Source organism: Pleurodeles waltl, chromosome 2_2 (genome assembly GCF_031143425.1).
Source record: "Pleurodeles waltl isolate 20211129_DDA chromosome 2_2, aPleWal1.hap1.20221129, whole genome shotgun sequence".
NCBI lineage: Eukaryota > Metazoa > Chordata > Amphibia > Caudata > Salamandridae > Pleurodeles > Pleurodeles waltl.
This window is the reverse complement of record NC_090439.1, coordinates 1,013,259,548-1,013,285,764: the sequence shown is the minus strand read 5'-3', so window position 1 is coordinate 1,013,285,764 and position 26,217 is coordinate 1,013,259,548. Positions and strand designations below refer to the sequence as shown.

Here is a 26,217-nt window from a genome sequence, read left to right as displayed (position 1 = left end):
CAACAGCTGACACATGTTTCTTCACCATCTGTGACATTTTCAAGGCTGTAAACATCCAAAAATAACATAAAACACTAATCACAAACTATGAACAGGGATGATGGTAACAAAAAGTCTACTTTTCAAAGGTAAACATTCCCCCACCTGTGTACAAGAAGGGAGTTGTACCAAAAGTGAAAAGTGGAGAACAATTCCTACACCTGTGATCAACAGAAGAAATAAGAAAAAAGTGAGGTAAAGGAAAACTCTTAGATACAATGTATTTGATCTGAGAGAGCATTACCAAGATAGGGAAACTTGTTGCCTCCTGATCAAAAGTGAATTAAAGGACACATCACCAAATAAAATGTTATGGTAAAGATCACATGAGGATGAAAATCAGTATGGTTTACTGACCTAAGGGTATGTAGTAAAACCTTGAGGATAGACAATTTGTTGTAAACTGTTTTTCAAAAGAAAGATATAAAACGAATATAATGTTTCTGGGGATCCAAGTGCTGATAATTATAGTGTCTCATGGTGGGATCAACCTGAAATAGCAGAAGAAAGTCCTTGAGGAAAGTAATAGCTAGCTATGAAGTGTCTAGAGAAGCCTGCGTTGAGTATAGAGTTTCAGGAGTAGCAGGTTTAATAGTAGATGGCCAAGTTGTGACAATAATGACATGAGAAAAGACAATTAAACAGTGATGCTAGTCCACCAAGTCTTTGGAACAAGCGAGTTGTGCTTAAATATTTGGTTCAGCAACCTACCTAAGAACCGTCTTCAAAGTACACACGGTGCTGAGTAGTAAATAATGCACTAGTTAAGGAAACCTTGGTAAGTCTCTACCTAAGTAAGGTAGATGGCAAAATGTTAGACTTCAAAACTATCTATATAGCATATCTAATGGGTTGAAGAGGGCATGTATCCGAAAAACAAATGTGACCTATCGTTGCAAGATTCTCTAAATTAAACAAAACACCTGTTTCTGTGTAAACAGAGCAGTGTGCCACGTAAAGAAACCAGATCCCAAGTTTACATTTGTAGTAATGGCCCCTATAACATACAGTTGGACTAGTAAGTAGGCAATTTAAGAAATGGAGACCATACGGCCATTTAAGTGGCATAGCTTAAAAGTATGCCTGTAACCTGTATATAGAAAGAAAGTGAGGATTAAGTACAGAGTATGTGCTCATTGTTTTCCAACAAAAATTGACAAAAGTTAACAAAAATCACCAAGTAACTCATAAACGCTATTTCCACGTTTAAGTAAAAAACGAGCACCTGTATGTCAGTAAGGCATCCACAGTCAGGGAACCCAATGCCATATTCGTCCCTATTTTTATATTAGTCCAAACAACATAGAAAATGGACTAGTTCACCAGCCGATAAGAGGGGAAAGAACGTACGGTCATCTTAAAATGTCATTGGAATCAGTTGAGCTAACAATGCTCTTTAGATGGATGTCCTTGTGGTGTGTCATCAAACATGCTGTAAGAGAAGTTTTAAAATTGCATATGTTGCTAAAAATAATGTAACACCAACTGTGACCAATATCATCTCACAGTATGATAGGCATATATTGAGGTGGATTATCAGTTTGAGTACGGCCATCTTGAAATTTTGTACGTCCAAAAATCCAACTACTGGCCAATTTGCAGTAATTTGTGCCAAACTAAACAAGCAAGCGTGACACCCCATTGTCAGGATGAATCCAAGTATAGTTAATACTAATATATCCTATGTCAGGCATAGTACGGGACCATAATAGTTATAACCGGTCTGGCTGAATAATGTTCAGGACTATCACTCCGAGAAACTTGAGAAACTCCAAAAGAAGCTGGAGGGGAAAGGACCAGTATAATAACATCTGTGATTATAATCCAGTGACACAGAACCTATTAGGTAACCCAGCCACGTGAATCATATTCATCTCTGACTAGTTCAAAATGGTGTCAGAACTGGTCAGTGGATAAAAATGTAGGATTATAGGCTGTGTGAAAGGAAACAGAAAAGGGAAAAGACAGTTGCCCTCAATGTAGTGTACATACCACTGTAATGTAAAAACAGTCAGATGGACCCTGTCCAATACGCCACACCATGTCTCACAATATCATGCATGTTAAAGATAACTACTAGTACCAAGTCAAAAAGTTAAGATGAGGATAACAAATGTTATCAATATTTCATTTACAAAACAAATGTCACAAAATTCCTAGTGACGTTCTGTCAAATTATTCAACGTTATACTAATGTTGTACAAAGTAGTAGCAGTTGTCTGACAAGATATTATTTCTTATAAAATAGACAGGCAGTAATGTCAACACCTAATATCACATTTAAAGACACATACACGGAGAAGTGTTGCTTGACATATGCATATCTGGCAAAGTCATCACTAGTAAACAGTTGGTCATTATTAATGTGGTCATACATCAACGTAATGCATGATACCTAGAGATAAGGACAAAAGTGCTTTGTTTGAGATTGCTTATTGTGTCTAATCAGCCGTACATATGCTATTACATTATAAAACCCACCACTTATATTTGAGGTTGGATGAGAACATGTACTGCCATCATTCTGTAAGACACATGAACTTCCCTGTCCACATTCAGTCCTTTATCCACAGCCCATAACATAATTATCCATGTAGTCTCCAATTTTCTCAGGGCTATAGTTCTGTCACCACTTCTAGGGTTGGAATCAACCTGGGCTATGCTGTAAAATTTTATATTAACCACTTCTTACCCGCTAGGGCTGTTATAATATACTGCCAATGGGTAATGTGGGTTATTGCTTTTATTTGCCCTGACATATTCTTGTATTCTTTCTTTCAGTGGCCTTATAGTACTGCCAATGTAGATTTGTTGACATTTGCATATAATACAATATACTACAAACTTGGTGTTGCAGTTCATAAAGTGCTGGATCATATATTTTCTCTGTGTTATATTGATAGTTGAATTCCTTATGCAAAACATATTGACAAATGTTGCATTGTGTACACTTGAAAAAACCCTTTGGTCTATCAGGTAACAATGATTTGTGTTCCATTTGTGAACTAGGTGGAGTATAGCTTGGACATAATGTTTCTCAGAGTTACCCCCCTTGCTATGGGTAATGTGCAGTTTGTTGGACAGAAATGTAGTCAATATATTGTCCAATTTGAGTAGGTAGCAATGTCTTTTAGGAATTCAATATGAACTGTGACTTTGAGAACGGTTATCAAGTAATTAATATCAGTCGTTTGTCATTGTCTTTCTTACAGGTCTTGTGTGTAAGAAGAGAGTTTTGTTGTATTTTTCTAATTGTGTGTACGATAATGTGTGGCTGTAGATACACATGCTCTGCATACTCTTGTCGTCTAGTGTTGGGTCATGAGTTGTGCAAGTTGTCTTTCTTTGAAGAAGTGATCTGAGGAACGAGACCAGATGACTCCTCCTCTTGATAATCTTGTGCATGGGCATCGACTCGATTGTTTTCTCTCTGCCGTACGGTTCGGAAGTGTGTCTGTGTTCCATCTATCGACTCACTTTGGTTTTTTCCTACCTTGCCTCACTTCAATGGTATTGTCCTCACTCTTTCTTTATCTTAGTGCGCTCCTTACTTCGTCGGGTCAGGCACTGACTGACTGCCTTTCGGGGCATCAGCACCCACTTCAGGCCTATCTTCCATGCAGCACAAAAAGAAATGCTTCCTTGATGGAATGGACTCCATTCCGCTTCTGTCGTCAGTGGCACGCAAAATATCTGCACACAGACCAACATCTTGTGTGCAACATCTGCCTCTCCCTTGACCATTGTGAGGCCGACTGCTACACTAGTAAGTCTTCTGCTCCAAGAAAACTCTTCAGGAGTTTCACTTCTGCCCACTGCGTGAGTACTGTGGCTCCTTCTGCCCAACATAACACTTTTAAAAAAAGACTTTCCAACCCTGCGTTGAGTTTGCCAGTCCACCATTGCTGCCAGTCATTGGTCGGTACTGAAAGACTGTATCACATGCCCGCCCTCCGGTTTGACACTGAAAACAAGGACTAAGACCAAGGGCACGTCCTTGGGATTGATCTCCATTTCCTCGGATCGAGAGATTGTTCCGATTTTAATCCAAAACACTGGATCTTGCCGGCAGCCTTCAGCCTCTACTTCGATGCCAACCAAACCACACAGACTGAAACCTTCAGTGCTGAGATATTCGGAGCCAAAAACTTCCAAGGCTACAGACTTGGGCCAGTCCTCCACCAGCCTTTCTCTCGTTGAGCCAAGTTTGAAGACAATGGATCCTTGTCAGTGCAAACTCCAAATACAAGACGACACAGGCCGGATCATTGCCACTCCTTCCTCTCCTGTGCTCTCCAAGAGAAACCACTATCCTCCTCCTTCCCTTCCCCTACTTCACCCTTACCAGGGGATTACACACCTCAGGTTTCTCCACTGTTTTCCAATGAGAGTTTAGGGGGGCCTCAGGATGATACAGATCCTTGGGACTCATATGATCCTGACCCTATTCCCTCCAACAACCTTGACCTCTACTCAGCTCACCCCTCACCACCTGAGGACACTACCTCTTACCAACAGGTAGTGGCTAGAGCAGCTGCATTCCACAACATAGAACTGCATAAGGATATAATCGAGCAGGACTTCCTGTTCGACACACTTGCTACTACTCGCAGTGACATACAATATCTCCCCATGCTTCCACATGCGGAGGATATTTTCAAGCAGCCTGTGCGCTCTAGAGTAATCATGCCAAGGGTGGGCAAAGTATAAGGCAGCTCCCTCCGACCCGCTCTACATCAGGTCACAGGTTCCACAACACTGTCTTGTGGTAACAACAGCTCATAAGCAAGAAAACAGTCAAGCCACTGGAGACTCTCCTCCCCTTGAGAAGGAAAGTAAGAAAATAGATGGTGTGAGGAAAAGAGTGGGTGCACAGGCTGCAAACCACTCGAGCGTAGCCAACTCCCAGGCCAAGTTAGTCCGGTATGACCAGGCTCATTGGAACGAAATGGAGGATCTCCTCCAATTCTTACCCAGTGAACATCACAAAAGGGGACAACAGATTGTTGCAGAGGGGCAGGTCATCTCCAATAATTAAATGAGGTGCACGCTGGCATGCAGCTCGCGGCATAAACACCAATGAGATAGGCTTGGCTACGTTGCTCAGGTTTTAAACCTGAAGTCCAGCAGGCAGTCCTCAATATATCCTTTGACAAGAAGTACATGTGTGGGCCTCAGGCCGACACCACCTTGGAGAAACTCAAGAAAGAGAGACACTGCTCAAGCCATGGGTGCCCTTCAGTCCCCTACACTGAGGCACTTTTCGCTGCCCAGGGTTCGGAGGCTCATACAAGTCCACTACCTCTGAGGTGTCTAACTTGCATCCAAGACAGTCTCAATCCACCTACATTAGAGGATTTTATGGGGGCTCGTGCAGATATACCAACAACAAATGGAGGGGAAAGAGCACCACTGGTCCTCCTCCACGGCCAAGCAGTGACTACCTCCACATTCTCCCCCCATCCTACAACTGTCGGGGGGAAACTCTAACCTTTCTATCCAACATGAAACACCATTACCACAGACCAGTGGGTCTTCACCATCATACAAGATGGTTATTGTCTGGAACCTAACACCACTCCTCCCAATAGTTCCCTTCGCACTCGCAGGCTATCTCAGGAACACTCAACCCTTTTCAAACAAGAGGTCCAAGCTCTTCTAAAAGGGGCCATAGAGCCTGTTCCGCCACAACATCAAGGGGAAGGAGTATAGTCCCTATACTTTCTCATTCCCAAAAAAGATTTCTCTCTCAGGCCAATACTCAACCTCAGGCCTCCAACAAATATATTCTGTCTGAACACTTCCACATGGCCACCCGTCAGGCTGTCATTGTGGTCCCACAGCAAGGTGACGTCATGACAGCTCTATATCCTAAAGGACTCCTACTTTCACATTCCAAATCGCCCCACACATCGGAAATAACTAAGATATTATTGTAGGAAAACACTACCAATTCAAGGTCGTTCCATTCAGAGTCGCACCCGCTCCCAGGGTATTCACAAAATATTTAGCAGTAGTTGCTGCACACCTGAGAAGGCAAAACATTTGTGTTTCCCTACCTCGACGACTGGCTCATCAAAGTCAGCACATTACGCTAGTGTCCGCAACACACTTAGTTGACAGTGGATCTCCTACACAACCTGGGCATCACTCTCAACTTTCCCAAATCTTACCTCAAGCCCCTATAGGTTCAACCTTACTTTGGGGCCATTCTGAACACAAAGTTAGGATTGGCATATCCAAACCTGACCCTTGTCCAGAATTTTCAGAATATTTGAAATTTCAAATATATATATTCCCCCCCACCTCAATTTCAGGAGAACAATACTTACACAGTCAGGATAATTATGCATCTGTTGATGGCCTCTTATATTGCCATTGTTCCTCATGCCAGGCTACACATGCGTCTCCTGCAACAGTGTTTGTCTCGCCAGTGGTCTCAGTCACAGGGTCACCTGGAAGATCTAGTGTTGTTATATCCCCAGACTCACCGTTCTCTAATGGTAGAACACCAATAACCTCTTGAAGGGATGGCCCTTTCTAGACCCTTTGTCTCAAGTCACATTGACTACAGATGCATCACTCATAGGTTGGGGTGCTCATCTTCAAGACTTGACAGTACAGGGCCTCTGGGATGCCAATCTCCAGTCCCTATACATGAATTACCTTGAGCTCCAGGCAGTTTTCCTAGCTCTCAAAGCATTCCTTCCTCACCTGTCTAACAAGGTTGTGGATGAATTGGTCATGGATATTTGCCTACGCTTTTCCACATCCCCCTCTAATTCCATTTCTGGTTTGGAGGATCAGGCAAACATCTCTCACCATGATCCTTGTGACTCCCACTTAGGCATGCCAACTTTGGTCCACCACACTCCTGGATCTCTCAGTATCCCACACAAAAAGCTCCCAACAGGCCGGACCTTCTCACTCAAAATCAAGGACAAATCAGACAACCAGACCCCAAGTCACTCAACCGTATGATATGGCTCCTGAAGTCTATTTTTTGTCTCCCTAGGCTCGTCTGAGGAGTGTATGGACATTCTCAAGGAAGCCCGTAAACCTACTACTAGAGCCTGTTATGCTGCAAAGTGAAAACATTTTGTTTGCTAGTGCCAACACAAATTCATCGACTCCATGAAAGCTACAGTACAAGAAATCATTTATTTGCTCCACTTACCGAAAGCAAATCTAGCATACACTTCAATTCGCCTACATCTTGCAGCTATAGCTTTGTATCTACGGAACAAACAACATGTTTCCGTGTTCAGAATTCCAGTCATTAAGGCTCTCGTAGAAGGTCTTAAACATTTGATTCCACCTAGGGTCCCTCCTGCACCTTCGTGGAACCTCAAAAAGTTCTCACCAGACTCATGGGTCCCCCGTTTGAACCACTCCATTTCTATCCACCTCAATTCCTCTCATGGAAAGTGGCTTTCTTGGTCGCCATCACATTACTCATGTGTATCAGTGAAGCTCCGGGCACTAACCTTGGAAGAGCTCTTCTTCCAAATTCATGATATCTGAACATAGGTTATAGTAGTTATTATTCAAATGGTCAAAAAGGGCATCCAACTGAGCTGCCGGACCAGATGACAAATATATTATGAATATATCTCACCCCAGTATAGTATGTGTTCGGAAACATTTTGTTGTCATCATGACTTTGAATGATGTTTTTTCAAAATACCCTTGTTAGATGGTCCCGTACGATGAGGAAAATTTTGAGCCCATGGCAACCACCTAGGCTTGTCTAAACCAACATCCATTGAGCATAGACATTGTTCTCCAGAACCAGTCTAGTGAGGTCGGGAATCATTTCTGTATGTTCATATAGTGTAGCATCTCTGGTAGAGGCAAGAGCCTGGAGGCGTCTAGAATAACAAATGTAAAGTCATCCACCTATTCTGTGTCTTAAAGTTTATTCAGCAAGTCCTTCTTACCTCGTGTATAAGTTGACGCATTATGCACAAAAGGCTGCAAGAAGACATCAGTGTACTCTGAAATACGTTCCGCAGTAGAACCGATAGCTGAGACACTTGGCCTGCCACGTGGGAAAGGCACCCTGTTTGTGTATTTTAGGAAGACTATACACACAAGGAGCTCGTGGTAATGGATTAAACATATTTAAATTTGTTGTCAGAAATGAAACCTAAATCTCGCCTATAGGCTAACCTCTGTTCAATATTTTTATTTGTCTTTTAATGACTTATTGGGAAGTTTGATATATGACAACCCATCAGATAATTTTCTGTCAGTCTCCTCTATGTAGTCTGCTTTTTGCATTATCACAGTATTCCCCCTTTGTCTGCTTCCTTGATGATAACATTGGGAGTGTTGGATAATGTATCAAGTGCTACACATTCTTCTCTCGTCGTCAGACTTTCACTCCTTTTGTCTTAACCCATCTTGTCCTCCAGTGTATAAAGCTCCTGTGTAACCGCCTTGTGGAAGACATCTATAATATTGTCTGTTGGTAAATTGGGGACAAAGGTGGATTTTAATTTCAAACCACTGTCCATGTAAATGTTAGATGTAATGTTCAAATCTTATAGTAATTCAAGCATAGAGAGTGGTGGTGTGCCAACATTTTCTAATTAAGGAAGGAGTTGAAGATCGTGTACATCTCTGATGAATTTAAGACATTTCTGTGGGGGCTGCAAAGATGGAACTGCATAAGTAGATTTCTCGTCAAAATATCTTTTTTTATTTCAAACAGCATACAAATTTAAATAGATCTATGTGTACTTGTAGAAAGTCAGACATAGATGTTGGACAAAATCCTAGTCCCTGGCGTACATACATTTGTTTGATGCTTGGACAATGCAAGATTGGACAAGTTTGCAATTGGGATATTGTTGATAGATAATTTTACATCTATGGTTATAGATGAAATATTCAAAATTGCATTCAATTCTTCTGTTTTCGGGATACCAATCTGGTTACCACTCCTTCTCTGGTGTGTGTTCTTGCTATTGTTGATGCCTTGTCTTGTTTTCTAATGTTTGAGTTCTGGTTGTAATTCTGTCTGGTCCCTTATCTAAACCTCTCCAACTTCTCTAAAAAAAGAAGAGGAAGTCATACCAGTAGATATTCCAGCTGTAAAAGGAACGCTATCATGTAGTGATGCTGGAAAAATCCGACTCGCTGGCTGAAGTAGATGCAACTAGTTTCTATGGCACTGGATTACAATCACAGATTTCTTATACTGTCCTTTCCCCTCTACATTATTCAGCCAGACCTGTTATACCTATTATGGTCCCGTACTGTGCCTGAAATAGGACATATCAGTAGGCTTAACTATACTTGGACTCATCCTAACAATGAGATGTCGTATTAGTTTGTTTAGTTTGGCACAAATTGTTGCAAATTGTCCAGTAGTTAAATTTTTGGACATTCATAATATCTAGATGGCTGTACACGGACTGTTAATCTACCTCATTGTACTCATATCATACTGTGAGATGATATTGGTCTTGGTTGGTGTTAAATTATTTTTAGCAACATGTGCAATTTTAAAACTTCTCCTACAGCAAATTTGATGATACACAGTAGGGATTTCCACCTAAAGGGGATGGTTTGCACAATTGATTCCGATTATATTTTAAGATGGCCGTACATTTTTTCCCCTTGTATCGGCAAGTGTACTCGTCCTTTTTCCGTTGTTGGACTATTATAAAAATAGGGACGAATAGGACGTTGGGTTCCCTGACTGTGGACGCCATACTGACATTTACCTCTTCTGTACAGGTACCCGTTTTTTGCTCATAACTTACGTCTGTCTGTGCTCTACAGGCACTCGTTTTGGGCCCATATAACTTACTTTAAACTTTTTGTTAGGTCTCCAACTACATTAGTGTTTACATGTCTCAGCTAGAAGTTTGTTCCTTCTTAAAAGTGGAAATAGCGTTTGAGTTACTTGCCTATTTTATGGAAAAGTTTGTCCATTTTTCATAGGAAACAATGTGCACAAATTCCGTACTTTATCCTCTCTGTCTATAGACAGGTTATTGGCATATGTTTAAGCTATGCCACTTAAATGGCCGTACAGTTTCTTTATTTTCTTAAATTACCTTCTCTGTCTGTATGTTATACGGGCCATTACTACACTGGTAAACCTGGGGTTTGGTTTCTTTACGTGGCACACCGCTCTATTTACACACAAAAGAATGTTGTGTGTAATTTGTACAATATTGCAACTAGATGTCACATTTGCTTTTCAGAGACATGCTCTCCCCAACACATTGGCTATGCTGTATAGATAGTTGCCATATCTTTGTACTAATACATTAGTATGTATTAATAATGCATTGCATTACTATGTATAGGACCTCTTGACATATCCTATCTACTTACGTTGCTTCCATATAACTCTGACGTTAACTTTAACTGACTTTTCTGTTAATGTTCTTTTTTGAAGTCTAACATTTTGCCATCTACCTTACTTAGGTGTTGCCTTACCAAGGTCTCCTTACTGAGTTTATTGACAAGATCGTGTATTCTTTGAAGACGGTCCTTAGGTAGGTTACTGGGCCAAATATATAATCACAACTCGCTCGCTTCAAGGACTCCTGAAACTCTCTACTCAATGCAGGCTTCACTAGACACACCATAGCCGGCTATTGCTTTCCTCAAGGGCTCTTTTGTGCTATTTCAGGTTGATCCCACCCTGAGATACTGTAGTTATTAGCATGTGGATCCCCAGAAACTCAATATTAATTTTATATCTTTCATTTAAAAACCAGTTTACAACAAATTGTCTATCCTCAAGGTTTTACTACATATCCTCCGAAGTACTTGTCTTTGTGTACTATTAGGTCAGAACACCATACTTATTTTCTCCTCTTGTGATCTTCACCACACCATTCTACTTGGTGTCTTGGTATTCCTTGTACTTATGATCACAAGGGTGGTGGGTTTTATTATCTTGGTAATGTACTTTGAGAGCCAAATAGATTGCCTCACAGGGTTTTGCTTTTCCCTCACATTTTGCCTATTTTTTCTGTTGACTACAGGTGTAGGAATTGTTCTCTACTTTTCACTTTCGGTAGAACTCAATTCTTTGTTGTATACTGGTGGAAGAAAAATTGCCTTTGAAACCTAGACCTTTTGTTACCATTGACCCTGTTCATGGTTTGTGATTGTAATGTTATGCTATTTTTGCTGTTTATAGCCTTGAAAAAGTCACGGATTTTCATGAAACACGTGTCTGCTGTTGTTGTGATTACTATACTTTTTTGAACATGGAATGTTCTATGATTCAATAAACCTAATTTGATTGGACCCATTTCTACGAAACCTCACTTTATGGAATTTTGACTCCCTTTTTGGAGCTCTATTTGAGTGCTGTGGTATCACTTTGTACTGGAATTACACAGTGCATCTTGTGGTTCTGTGCTAGTTATGCCTTTGCCTTTGTACCACCACTATCCTGTTGTACCTCAGTAGTTACCAAGTGGTACTCAGAAGAACTGAGAGAACAAAAACAACTTTGTAAGTATTTAGAACATTTCTGGAGACACTCAAAATCCAATTTAGAAAAAGCCTGGTATAAATCAACCCTCAGTACATAACACAGGAGCATATGCATGGCTCATAGAAATTTCCTTATGGGAAGAATTGAAAAAAGAGAATTACTGCAAAGGAAATTTTACAGCTAGTTAAAGAATGCTCACAGCCACTTCTCTGTGAATCTTACCTCTCCATATCTTTGTGCCACATTGGCAACCTTCTCGCAAGAAAATATCAAAAAGGTTTGCCAGATTTGAACCCCAGCCAGAAATGAGTTCTTTAAACTAGCTCTAAAACCAGCTACATTCAGCAGCTCAGTGCAGCATAGGGACCTTTAGGGACATTACTAATAAGGACATAGAGCCAACTGTGCAGTCCTTACACTCACATTCACTAGAAGATCCCCCTACTGTATTATGTCCACTCACTCAGCCCTGTTTTCTGTACATACTTGGCATTATGTATTCTCTCTCCCTAGTTTCTCTGATAGCTGATGCTCAGCCAGTGTGTCTGTGATATTATAGAATCTTTATGGATGCCTGGGAGATGGCGTGACCCCAGTGTTCCTGCCCTACAAGCCATGTTTATGTTGGTTAGCTATCGTTGCGCACAGACACAAGGAATACTATTGATTCTTCACAGCAGCCTAGTGTTTGGACATGCTGTTTGTAAGCGCATGATTGGCTGCATGCCCATTGAATACTGAGGCATGCTTGTCAGGCTGGTGTGAGGGATTATCAGTGGATTGTTTTTTTGCACCATTCTAGGTATTGGTAGCATTCAAGTAAGGTGTATATTTTGGCTTTACTGAAAGTAAGGGAGAAGACTGGTGCTCTCTGATTCTGTATCTTCAGGCATGTTCTGTTGTGTTCGGGTGAGGAGTCTCTCCCTAGGGTGAAGGGCGAATTACCTGCCAGAGAGACAATTTCTAATATTGTGTTCTTAGATATGATGCTATTCTGAATATGTTATGCTAAAGTCTTATTTTCAGTACTAAGTTGAAAGTTACGCATGATGTCAGTGATGCTATGCTGGATATTTAAGTTTAGTGTTTTGTCATTGCCATACTAAGTTTGCTGCCTAAGTATAAGTGTCATTGTTATTCTGGATTTGTGGCCATTCTAAAGAGGACTCCCACTCCTTGAGTCCCCCACCAGTGTCCCCATGTGGTAGTTCTCCTAACATGGTGATAGGTAAATCGGGAGCAAGGAATTTTCATACACAGTTTTTGCAAGCATCTGTTCCAACACTTAGAGATCACTCAAAACTCCTGGGTGGCCTCAGCTGAAGAGCGCCCCCACTCTCAGCAGCACTCTGGTTAGATCAGAGAGCTTTAATACAAAGGATCCCAAGGATCTTTCTGGGGTCTGCCTGCCCACCAGCCATTGTACATGCCGCTGGAAATGGGCTGCAATATAGTATGTTTCAAAGACGGGGTCTGCTAGCCCCGCTGGCCGTCAGATCGTTGTACAGCAGAAAGAGCCACCCTGCTGCAACCCGACCCCCATATGAATGTAATGATTAAAAATTCAGGGCCCCACAAACGATAATGGAAGTGTCTTCCAAAATTCCACATCCAGCCGATCTGAAAGCCAGTCCCACATTGCTGTTCAGTAGGTTGACTTGTTGTGATAAACCTTGACTCCCAGTTAGGATAGGCACCAAGGTTCCCTCTCAAAAGTGTTCCATTCCCTCTGGAAGATCCCGGTTTGGCGTTGCTGGAAACAATCTGGAGTTCTGCCAGTTTACTTTCAGGCCCAACAAGGAGCCAGATTGCTTCAGCATAGACCTAGCCCAGTCTAGGTCCTCTGACGTATCCTTAAGGAAGATCAATAGATCGTCCACATATAAAGCTATGCAGTGAAAGTGGCCTCCAGTTCCTGAAATCCCACCCCTCTCTTGCCTAATTGGCCAGAGGTTCCATGGCCATTGCAAATAGTAGAGGTGAGAGAAGGCATCCGTCGTATCCCTCGGCCCACTGCATATCCCTCAGCAATAGTTCTCACCATTCAGACCTTAGCTATCGGTTTGCCTAGAAAAGTTTAGTCCATTCATCTCGCCAGCCTCATATGCAACATTACGTCATACAAATAACCCCATTCAAGGCTATGAAAATCCTTTTCTGTGGCTACCGCAAACACCACTGCAGTCTCACGAGCAGAGTCGGTCACTTCCAATATTGCTGAAAGGCATCTGATGTTGAGCTCTGTATTGCGGCCCGGGATAAATCTGCCTGATCAGTGTGTATCAATTTGGTCATGAATGAGAGGAGTCTAGTTGCTAGAATTCTACTCAAGATTTTGTAGTCGATATTTAACATCAACAGCGGCCAGTAGGCTTTGTGATCATAGGCAGATTTTCCAGGCTTTAAGATTGCCTGGTGGTGTCAGGCAGGCTGCCGGAGTCCTTGGCTGCTCAGTAAAGGGCTACCAACCTAGGGGTCAACTCCGAATATGCTGCACAAAACTCAGCCAGGAACCTGTCCGTCCCTGTTGTCTTACCACTTGCCAATCCTTTATTCTTCACTTTCATCGCATGTGGAGTAATGTCTCCCCCCATGTCTTCTCATGCCTCCTCAGCTGTGAAGCGCGGTAGAGGCATCAACATTAGAAAAACTCATATTGCCTCTGTGTCATGGTACTCAATATAATTCCAAGTAATACCGCAAGACGAGATGGTTAATCCCCTCTTGACTGTAAAACCAGTCTCCCCCTTACGTTTCAATTTCAGTTATCCGCGATCCCCGCTGTGCCGGGTTAGCTAACCAGGCCAGCAGGGATCCTGTGATATCCTGTTCTGCATGGGAGTGCCCCATATACTGTTGATAATCAAAGCACCTTTCATTCGACCTAGGTTGCTACTTCCTCCTTAGCATCTAGGAGGGCTTATTGCTTTTCTGGGTACCTGGGTCTACGGGTCTCCATTTCGCTCAGTTCTCGCTGGGCAGTCATCGCCTCCCCCATCAGAGCTCCTATGACCCCCATTGATTCTGCTGTACAGTCGTCCTGGGTCACTGCCTTAAAGGCATCTCACTCACCCCTGGGAGAGGTAGCTGCACCTTCATTCTCTGCAAAAATACTGCCCTATTTTCCCTTTGTCTCATGGAATGCCCGATCCTCCAGTGATTCGGGTTTCAGACTCTATGTTGGAATACTGGGTCTGGGTAGCACCCATCCCAGGTGCAGGAATATAGAATTGTGGTCGGAAATTGTGCAAGCCAAATGCTCTCTGGAATGAACCAAGCTATGACTATCTGGGGTGCAGAGGGATGTATCTAAACAGATGTAAAGCTCGTGTATGCTTGAAAAGAAGGAATAGCCTTGATCTTGTGGATGTGTGGCTTCCCGGTGTCAATCATTTCCCATCTAGCTTGCCTTTCCGCAAAAGTGCAGGCCACTCTAAATGCCTGGGAGTCTTGCAGGGAGGATGAGAGCTATTTATCTGGAGGTCTGCTACCCAGTTAAAATCTTCTCTCATTCTGCTTGGGCTAACCAGGAACAGGGTCAAGGGGCCCAACAGGCTTATCAGAAAAATGCCCTGATCCATGTTACGCGCATATATCTTCACTATTGCTATTTCCTGACTCTCTTGGCGACCCATCACCACTGTGTATCTACCCTCTGGGGCGATTAGGTTGCCCTTGTATTGGAATGGAACTGCCGTTCGGACCTATACTAGTATGCCCCTGGCGTAGGCCGAGTGGGTGGTGTAGTATGCCTGGCCTCTCCATCTGCACTGTAGCACTAATTCCTCTGTTTGTTTGATGTGTTTCTTGTAATAGTGCTATGTGGATGCCCCATCTATTCAAATATAAAAATATGTTGTAGCGTTTGGTCATTGTGTGCATGCCTCGGATCTTGCAAGAAATGAGTTTGTAAGTTATAGGGTCCACCATTTAGCTTCTATGTCAGAGTTTATGTTGTGCCCTTCTTTGTGTACCACCCAGCTATCACCTTGTAATATCCCAGCAAGGTTTGTGTGCAAGTACTTCAGTGTTGCATCTCATGGGTTCCCAGAAACTTAACATAGAACGTCTATCCCAAAGCCCTCTCTCCAGGACAAGCAGGTGAAAGCCCCCACTTCAGCCAGTCAATCAAACTATGACAACTAGTAGGAGTACACTCAGTTTGTGTTTTTGGAGGGGTCAAGCCAAAAAACTCCTCCTTCACCAAGTCTCCCACCCAGAGTGGTGTGCAAGAGAATGACTCCCTGACCCAGGGGAGAAAAACACCAATCCCACTCCCTCCACCAGGCAGAATCACCAGGCAAGGTATTAAGACCAATAACTTGTAAACATTACCAACGCATTGGCTGCTTTGGATTATTTCATCCGACGTCCCTGGAATCACCTTAGTTAGTTCAAGACTCGAATCTCCAGAGTCATTAGAACCTTGATCGCATTCCAAATCTCGAGCTGTTGCATCTTCTTGGGCAATGTAGGTCCCGTTCCACCCGCGCTCAGCAAAGCCACTGCCTCCATTGCTTTCCGTCTTTCCTGTTGGACTTGTGATGAAGCAGTAGAGCCATGAGCCAGGGATCTGCATCATGATCAGGTTCTGTTCGGGCACTTGGTCGAGGGGCACTGCCGGATCCAGGTTGAGGCTGAGGGTCAATCCAGATCTAGGCCTCTTGCAGGGACTGGAAAAAATTTGTTCCAGCCAATGTTACTACTCTAAGCCTGGCCGGCAACAGCATTGCATAGGGGATTCCCAGCTGTCTGTTTCCTCTTTGGTTCCAGGAACGTGAATGGTTGCTTCTGTAACTCTTGAGAAAAAATCAGGTTAAATTTTCATTAATGCATTCTCAACTGTAAGGTCTCCTCTGTGTCAAGCTTGGGCCAGGGCATAATCTTGATCTTTTAAAGTACAACAGACAAGCCACTACTGGCCGCAGGGGGGCCCCCGGGCATCGGCAGCCTTGTCAGCCCACTATGGTTTTGCTCTGGTGCTAAGAACAAGGAAAAGCCCTCCGGTGCCACTTCCTTCCGGATCCATTCCTCTAGATAGACCATCATGTGTGTTCCTTCGACTCTTTTGGGTAGGCCCACTATCCGTATGTTATTTCGCCGTGATCGATTTTTGGCTTCTTCCGACACAGTTCGAGCTTTCAGACTCTAGCCTCCATAGTGGTCAGTCCACGTTGGTAAAATGCTCAGCTAAGCGATGATGATCATTCCTCAGGAACCCCAGATCTGCTCCGAGAGCATCCATTTGAGATTCCAACACTTCTTGTGAGGTCACAGTGGCCTGCATTATATCCTGAAGTGTAGAACCCCCATTAACATCAGATTGTGGAATTGGTGCACCAACAGCATTCCAGGGTTCAGCAGCCTCCCTTATCAATGGGTCCCCATCTTTTGTTCCCTCTTCTGAATGGCTATGCCCATGACTACAAGCTGTAGCAATCCGCTGCCTCCTGCTGTGTGTGTACCACCAGGTGGAGGCGTCTGAATATCTCTCAATTGCAGATAACTAGGCCAGATCTTCGTTCAGCCCCAGGCCCCCCAGAAACACAAAGAAAGGGGTCCCCAGCCTTCTTTACCTCTCCTCCGCGTGCTTTGCGAGCAATTAGCTCAGTAACCTGATTCTCTGCCCCTCCACAGTCCCTGAAGATAATGGAAAGGAGGAGTGAGCTCTTCGGTCGCAGTTCAGTAGACACAGACACCTAGTTTCCGTTGGACTAGCGACCCCTGAGGCCTTGTGGATACTATTCCTCTGTTTTTGCCCTCTCACCAGGACCACGAAACATAAATCAGCAGATAAGTGCCCCAAAGCAGGTATCTCAGTAGAAGCAATAGTTCTCTATGCCCAAGGGTCTTCAGTATGGGAAGCAGTTTCTTTTTCTCTCCCTGCACGTTCTCACATTATTGACGTGTCTCCCCGTGAAATTTTGTCAGAACTTTCAGAGCGATCACGTATCGGGGTAGTAGCCACCTTGTTTCCCCCCTCACTTTCCAGAGCCGCATCTGTCAGGCCTACTCAAAAGCAGGCAACAGCCGGCCCTGCCAGGCTATAAACAGGTGCCCTGGGCCCTGCTCACACCTTATGTATTTGGGAGGAGAGTTCCAGTGTGTGGCACTTTGTCAGTGGGTAGCACAGTGTAGTCGATTGCGGGGATCATAGTCTCATGGTCCCTCTGCCCCTGTCCCCCGAGGAGCAGCCGAGCACTGTCGTGCCCAAAGGTGGCTCGCTCCCAGTCAGCTGATGTCCTAATTCCAGTGATAGCCTGAAGGCCCCTTTCTGTGCCTCTGCACCTACCACCTCAGACCTCCTGCAGGCATCTCTTTGGGTCAGCAATGTCCACCAAGGGTCACTTCCTCCTTATCAGGCCCCTTTTCTGTTTTTGAGGGGAATCAGCAATGTTGCTCCCAGCCAGTATGTCCTGAGTCCACAATAACACGGGATGCCAGTCCATCTTACACAAGGGGGTGGGAAGGCAGGTTTCTCTCCTGTTAAGCAGGTCTCCCGGCATGGATGGCTCAAGCTAAGGGAGGCGCCCGTCACTGGTCCAAAACAGCTGTTCTCTGGGTAGTCACGCAGTTAGGAGCTATCACCACAACCCCACCGATAGCACTGGTGCCCCGCCGCAAACCGGGCCTGGCTGTCTCAGGAAGAAGGGACCAAGAAGCTCCATCAACGAAGCCCCTTGTCCGCCTGGCACTCTTGTGGAGGTCCTGGCACTGACCTGGATGAATGAGGCGCCGGTGCGTCCCGAGGGCAATCTCCATGATCCTTTTGCTACCAGTTCTCATGTCAGCCGTTCTAAGTCTGTATAGTCCGTGCAGCCACCCTGCCTATGTCGTGTCCTCACCGCCCCTAGATCTGCCATGTAAGTTCTGTTCCTGGGGAGTCTCAGTCCTCCAGCAGCCTGTATTTGTTGAGCGGCAGGGTGGGGGGGGGGGAGGCTCACCGGCTGCCAAACGTACTGTTGGGGCAAGGCTCAACTGAAGCTCGCTCCCTTCCTGTTTGTGCTACTGCGCCGCCATCTTAGGGTTGTGATCGTGCAACCGTCTCATTTCTCGTGGGTGGCAGTATAACTCTTCCGCCTTGTTAACCCCTTCAGGATCACTCCCCCCTCCCTACTTCACAGGGGGTGCCTCACAGCATGGTAGGACCCCCTGGATGGGGCCTTGCCAGCCGGAGTTCTGTTTTCTGCTGCCTACTAAATTGGCTCCATGCCGTGCCCCCTCGCCGACCACTTGGATGACAAAGAACAGCATTAAATCGCAATAAAACAGATTGTATTGTTTGGCAGAGCAACTACAATGTGGTCGGATAAATGGTGGTTGAGAGAGCTTGGACTAGTCCTCACACCCAAAAAGTTGGCAAGAAATATAGGGATTCTAATTTGATAGTCTCCGCAGCTGTATGTGGCTCCTGTTATGGTAGTTTATCTTCAATTGGATACCAATGCATTGTTGTAAAACAATCACCCAGGCCTTAATTACTAACTGTCTAAATTATGGCAAAGCTTTGTATGCTGGTATGGATGATTACCTGCTGACCCGGCTCCAAATTCTTCAAAATACCATGATCAGATTGGTTTGAAGGCTTCCTCCTAGCTCTGCATCAGCCCCAATGTTGTTAAAGATTCACTAGCTCCCGATTCAGAAGTCCAATGTTTTTAATTTCTTGTGCCATGTTCATTGAGTTCTTCATTCCAGAGGCCTCCCCTCCCTGTACAGTTGAATTTGTTTTTATAAGCTGACCAGGGCTCTAAGGTCCCTCTTTTTGGCCCTTATTTAACCTCAACTGTTTTCCGTGCTAGAATGGGAGGTCGATTATTCAGGTGTTTAGCAGGCTGGTATAGGAATAAGCGCCCCGTTAGAATGCTCACCAACTCCAACTATGGAAATTTATAAAAAAACAAATAATTGAAAACATTTAAATAGCAGCAGCACACCCATTTCTTTTTGTTTAATCCATCAATATAGTTGGCAGACAAGCTCTGTGTATGCAACCTTTTGCCTTTTTGCGTCAGGATACTCCTTTGGGAGTTGTATAGAATAAACAACCTCACACTGGGACCAATGCCATTGATTAACTTTAAAGTAGTTATGTTTCAACCATATATGGTATATATAATAATAATGTCAGTTGGTAGGCACTTTCTGCCAATTCTGAATGGAGTTGTTTTTTCCACCGTCTGCATATGTTAGGCAAATTATTAACAGAAAATATATTCCCCATTAAAACTGAACACAGGCTAGATATTGGTCCCCCAAATTAGTTCCATCTGAATAAATATTAAAGTATTAGGGACTTTGATAAGGTTAATTGCAAATGAGTTTGTTAATGAGATTGATAAATTCTTAAAGTAGTCTGTGAAATGTATTTTGCACTCTAATATTAGATCATCTAAGTACCTCACCCCTTTTCCCTTTCACAGTACCCAGCTTGTCTCTTTCTCGCCAATCACTTCTCCCTTCTTCCATTACACATTGACTCAAAAGACAGAAGGCACATTCCTCCAAAGTCAAGCTGCCACCACTGCATTAGCATCCGGAATGCCTATCCTTGACTTTTTTTCAGGCCGTATCATGATTGTCAGTCTATGTGTTTAAGAAGCACTACTTCCTTAACAGGAATGGCCTTTTGCCTATTTGGTCCAGTGAGACTTTTTGGTCCTAGCCACTCCACAGACCCTCCCCTCTAGGAGATACTGTTTTGGTGTTTATTCTAAAGGTGACGAATCAGCAGTTAGAGGTATCCATCAGAAGAACAAGTTACCTTCGGCCCTTTCACCTGCTTGTTATGTTGAGTGTTCTCTTTTTACTATCGCTAAAGGTTCCAAATTAGAGATCTGTACTTTGACTCCGCCAATTGTCTTGTGGCTATGGTATGTCACTTATGGGGCAGAACAAAACCAGTGTTGAGCCACACAACTCCACCTAGCGATGTGGGTACACTTATGAAAGGTTCCTCTTCTGATCTGGCATCTGAAGAAAATACTGAAGGTGAGAAGTCTGTGGTTAAATAGAGTATTTACCAGAGAGACCAGTTCTGAAGATAAGTAACTTGTTCTTCCTTCATGTTTTATAAATCCATCAGATTATAATGCAGATTACCAAACTGAAGTATCAGAGCCTTAGAATGAGAGTAATGGAAGATGTGTATGCCGTCCCCTGATACGATACTTCTTTGAGACAATAAAGGTTAAGCAGGAACACACCTATCAAGTGTACTACATTATTCCACCAACCAGACAAGGATATAGCTTAGGCTGACTTCAAATTTATAGTAGTTTATGTGGAGCAGCAGCATTTTAGAAAACACTTTCACCTGGTCTCTAATACCAGGTCCAAAATCCTTGAGAAGCCAAAGTGTGGTATCCAACCTGCCAGGTTAAAAAATGTACAGGCATTTATGAGAATGAGATAGTAGTCTACACTGGCCAACATATGTGGTGTTGGATTGCTGAAGTCATTGCTAATGATGCTAACAATACCAATCTTAAACTGACTTCAAATTTGCAGTAATTTGTGTGGAGCAACAGCATTTTTATAAAACCATGGGAAATGCAGGCTGAAACACTGTACTGGTGCAAATATAGTTGAAACAAAATCTGAAAAAGGCTCTACTTATTGTTAAAAATAATACTAAATACCACCTACCATTCTATTAGCTGCAGCATGTTTTAAATCTATATTTCGCTGTTTCTCCCTCCAGGACTGTAGCGGAGAAGACCACTGTGGCATGTGCAGCATTTTGCTTATAACGCAACAGACGTAAAATGTATGCAAGTCAGGGCCTTCATGAGACCTTTGAATTTGTTTCCGCTTACAAAATTAATCATGACAACAAATCTGAGGCCCTGACTCTACTTAGGCGAACACTTTCTTTTAGCTGGGCCAGGAAATCTATTAAATACCTTGGAGTTAACCTCACAAAAACTCTGGACGAACAATTCAATACAAATCAACCCCCTCTGTTAGCAACCATAAAGTGTGATAGTGATACCCGGGGTAAACTTATCTTCTGGACATGTGGAATTAACACTATAAAATGTAATGTCTCCTATAGACTCCTATACCAGTTTGAGGTACGGATTGACAGGCGCTACCCGAAGTACACTCAGCAGCTCCTCCTGAAATATGTCTGGAGAAGTAAATCACCCTGAGTTCCTTAGAAACATTTAATCCAGCTCAGAGAGGTGGGGGCATGACTCTCCCTACCATACCTCATTAGTATGCAGACCACCCAACTGAGGATTGCAGTGGAATGGTCTGTGCTCAAATTAGAGAGGAATTGGAGCCCTATCGACAATGCGCAGACCAATGTGGGATCTGGTCTAGCTGCATAAACAGAGGCCCTCTACCCCCACCCCCCAACGCTTATGTTAGCACGCCAGTTTGTACCATGGAATGCGTTTGTGATGGATGAACAATTGAGATCGGTGTCATATCCATCCTCCTACACTCAAATACACTACAGTGCCGACCTTACTTATGCACTAGACTGACAGGCCTTCCACCCCGGGAGAGAGAGGTCTTGTCAAATGATCTCTGACATTATGCTTCTTCTATTTCTAAATTCTTCATGTAGTACTGATCTGAATTTTGTGTGTTGGAAAGATTATTTTATGGGCAAATCAGGCATTGGTTCTCTAATCCCATAGTATGATGTGCGACCTCACTTGACAAAAGCTGTTTGAGCTACTCTTCCAGAAGTTCAGTAGAACTATATCAAATCTTGATCATGCCTTACTGGCGCAGGAGCTGCCCCCACATGGAAACACATTAAGACTTAGGAATGTTTGCTAGGTGGTCCAGTTGCAAAAAAGCGTTGGAAAAGATTAAGTAGACATATTAATTCATCATCTATGTCAGCACTAAGAGTGGAAATGCACTATAAAGTCTGGTATGACTGGAATTATACTCTTGCTCAGTTGCGATTTATGTATCCCAATGTGAATCCTCAATGTTGGAGAGACTGTGGAGAGGTTGGAGCTGCCCTTCACATTTGCCACTGCTGCCCGCATATTCATCCTTTTTGGTGAACTGTTGCTGATACACTATTGGGGGTCGTGGGCTATCTAATACCCTTTAATCCGGAGACTATACTCCTTAGAAGGAGGCCAGTAACTTCTGCTGCAAAGTTGAAACATGGTATATGGTGCTTTAATGCTTGAGCGCTGCTAAAGTGACGATTGCTTGCAAATGGGAGAATAGGAACCCCCTTTTGATCACAGAAGGATTTTACAGGTCCCTTTTGGCTGTGGAGCAACTGACATTTAATGTGAATTGTACCCATTCTCGCTTTGAGGCCCAGTGGAAACCTCTATATAAAATTGAGTGGATGCTTCTCCTTTACTGTACTTCCACCCCACTGGAAATCTTTAGTTTTGATGAGAGATTGGATTGAGGTCAAGACTTTACTTATGAACTGTGCAAAGGTTGTGCTTTGTTTCTCCTCTTCAACGTTGAGGGTGGGTGGGTGGAGGGAGTTGTTGGGGTTATTGGTTGGTAAAGAAAGGGCACATTTTGTAGTCTGTTATATTTGTCCTTTATTCAGTTCGCTCTCTGCATGATCTTTATTGTAATTAATATGATTTGATAATGTGTCCCTGCAGCTCTGATGCCCAGCCGTTACCCTATTTTGAGAGATTTGTTTTGTTTAATTCATATTGTCCCAATTAAAAAAGTTTTAAACCTAAAAAATAAGCATTTGTCATTAATTTGAAGCTGCAATGTTTCTTGTCCAAATCATGTTTATTTTATGTACACAAACTACAGAAAAATGTATCTACCTTTCTTGGAGATAGTTGTCCATGAAAATAGAATGATTGACTAGAGTAACTGAGGAAAGATTGACGGAGAGATTTTTTTTTTTTTAAATGCTTCTTTTCTTAAATTGTTTGCTTCCTCTTTCCTATTTTGCTTATGCGTTCCCTGATGGAAGTCGAGGAGAGTAAGTTATTACTTCTTGAGTCTTTGTTTCTATGACTACAGAAACCTATTTTTCCCCAACTTTAAAATCTTTTACATGCTTTTTTCACCCAAACTAGATTTTAACTTAATGAAAGTCATGCATGGATTTTAAATATAAAGAAACAGGATTTTAAAAATTGTGTATCACTACCAATAAATATGATGCACTCATACCATAATTTTGCATGAGGTGGTGTCTGATCTTATTTTATTATTTTTTATCGTTCATAGAGAAGACTGATAAATTGGGCAATGAAATACATTTTTTCTCATAATTTTCAGCAGTTACTATATTTGCTGAATGGATTCTGATGTGAGAAAAGTTTCATATTTGCTTTTAATGCTTTAGAAATATATTTTAACTGTGCAGACGCAAAAATATAAGATAGTACCACAGTAGAAAAAGTCATATGACTTTGAATTTTTTTTTTCATTTTTCTGAATTTCTGGTTGCTCCTTTCTAGGACTCTCAAAGCAAGCAAGGTGGATATAGCATGCATCAGCTTCAGGGCAACAAAGAATATGGCAGTGAAAAAAAAGGCTTTCTCTTGAAAAAGAGTGATGGGTATGTAAATTCACATTAGAAACATATTTTTTGTTAAACTATCTTGAATACAGTTCTTTCAATGGACTGCTTCACTATCTCTAGTGTGTGATCGAGTACTGCTACTTTACAGCCGTATGAGTGGCAATATCACCTTTAATATCTTTCCTGTCTTATTTGTCTGTCAGGTTTCAGGCTTCCATTTATAATGTGGAAAAAAATCTGCTATATACTCAACATACTGTCTGTATTATCTACTCTTCTCTGTGTAAAGAAAGTTGTAGCTTTATCCTAGTGAAGAAAAATTGAACAACTTTAATAAAAAATCATTGCATTAGGTGTGTGTTCATTCGCTGTGGTTGGTAATAATCATACATAGTTTATTAATTCATTGTATGACTTGGAGTGAATAGATTGCCTCTCGATTTGGACAAATAGATCTGTTCTAAATGGGCTAGAAGCGCAAGAATAGCCCTGAACTCTGCCCAAACTAGCAGACATCTGAACAGTTGGTGTACTCCACCCCCCCCCCAGTCCCCTTCTTCGAGTCCATGGCTTCTCCACCTCTATCGCATTTTCAAGATATGAGTATCAATTTGCTCTGCAGACTAGTGTGTAATTTATGATTTTAGCTACCCAACGTTTTGTGTAACTGAGGTGTGTCGCATGCTGCAGATTTCTATCTAAAATGAGTTTTAAATCTTCTTTTTATATTAATTTTTATTTGTACTTTTATGGCAACTTTTGTAGCCTAAATAAAGAGTTTGAACTGAACTGGCTTCAAAAACCCACTAATTGTCTCTGAAAAGAATGGGCAGTGCTGCAGAATCCCAAGATCAAGATTACCTTCTTTGTACTGCTTTACTCACTGTTACACTTTGCAAATATCAAATTGCATTTATATAGCACTTAGTAAGTCAGTAAATTGTGGTAGAAGTTCATATAGCACCAGAGTGCCTTCCCTCAGATTAATGTGAGAAAAATATACTATATCTGATTGAGACTTCTAGTTGCAGATTCCCTACCTTAGAATTTCCCCTGGTGTCAGACTGGATAAAGAGATTTTTCTTCGAGCAACACCTTTGCGCGCCGTCAGGTGGCGTCGGTTGACTACGCCGGCGCCATTGGCATCGTATTCACAGTAATGACGTTGCGACCTTGACATGGTGATGTCACTTCTTTTCTTTCAGTGCCACGTGCTGATCCGGAGAGGGCTACCCTGGACCAATTTTGACACTTATTATGTTTTTTGGTGACTTTTGGTACGTCAGTGGCGTCCCGAAGACCAGGTTCAAACCCTACAAAGACTTTCACCGCATGATGTCGGTGACAGATCCGCACCAGGTCTGTTTATGTTTTTTGGGGCACAACCTGACAATGTGCTTTAGTGCCAGGGCATGCATCCAAACGCTTTGAGAGAGCGGTCCCTAAAGCTCATGGCGGCCCGATGCTCGACTCTGCATTGCTCCTGGTCTTGCTCGAGAGGAAGGTGTCGCAGCCGCTTGTGGAGTCACCACCACTCATCTTCTTCCAAGTCTTCAGGTCACTCTGGTAAGAAGAAGAATAAGAAGGCGGCTAGGCATTCTTCGACTTCACCCCGTCGCTCGGCTGATGCGATGCGAGAGGAGCGTAGATGCTCCAGGCTGCCATTCGAGGAGCCTACTTCTGGGTCTGCCCCGCACCTCCCCGAGTTTTCTGGGAGCCGGAGCGACCCCTGCCCAACTCAAGGAGTTGTATGAGACCATATGTCTCATATTTTGGCAGTCTGACACCCCTGCCGCTCCGTCTGGACATAGGGGTTTGGCTAGGAGCCCTTTGGGTTCAGTGCCGGTGGCTTTGGCCTCTGAGGGCCCCCCTGGATCCACTACTGGTTCTGTGCTGGCACCGGTTGTGCCATTGTGAGCTTCCCCAGCGGCGGGTAAGTCGTTGACGCCCTCAACGTCGGTTGGGCCCACGATCGATGTCGACCCAATCCTAATTCCTGACGACCCGATGCCGCTTTCATCTTCGATGGGGCCTACTCACCCCAGGTCGGATTTGGACCCTTTTCCCTATGGCTATGAAAAAGAAGAGAGATTGGAGGAATCGCTGGACCCTTATGAATACCAGCTGGATGACCCTAACATGGTCTGGGCACAGGAATTGGGTAACAATAGTGGTCTTGATACTTATCCAGACAATGGCATGCTTTCTCTTC

The 26,217-nt window shown here is 43.2% G+C and overlaps 1 protein-coding gene across 6 annotated transcripts in view; it reads left to right on the top strand.

Annotated features, from left to right (window-relative positions):
• Positions 1 to 26,217, top strand: part of ASAP1 (ArfGAP with SH3 domain, ankyrin repeat and PH domain 1) — a 1,537,410-nt gene that overhangs the window by 674,906 nt on the left and 836,287 nt on the right. For all 6 annotated transcript variants that reach the window (XM_069220757.1, XM_069220758.1, XM_069220756.1 and 3 more), the window contains one exon: positions 23,941 to 24,041. In XM_069220757.1, the coding sequence (XP_069076858.1) occupies positions 23,941 to 24,041 (101 nt within the window). The remainder of the gene's footprint in view (positions 1 to 23,940; positions 24,042 to 26,217) is intronic.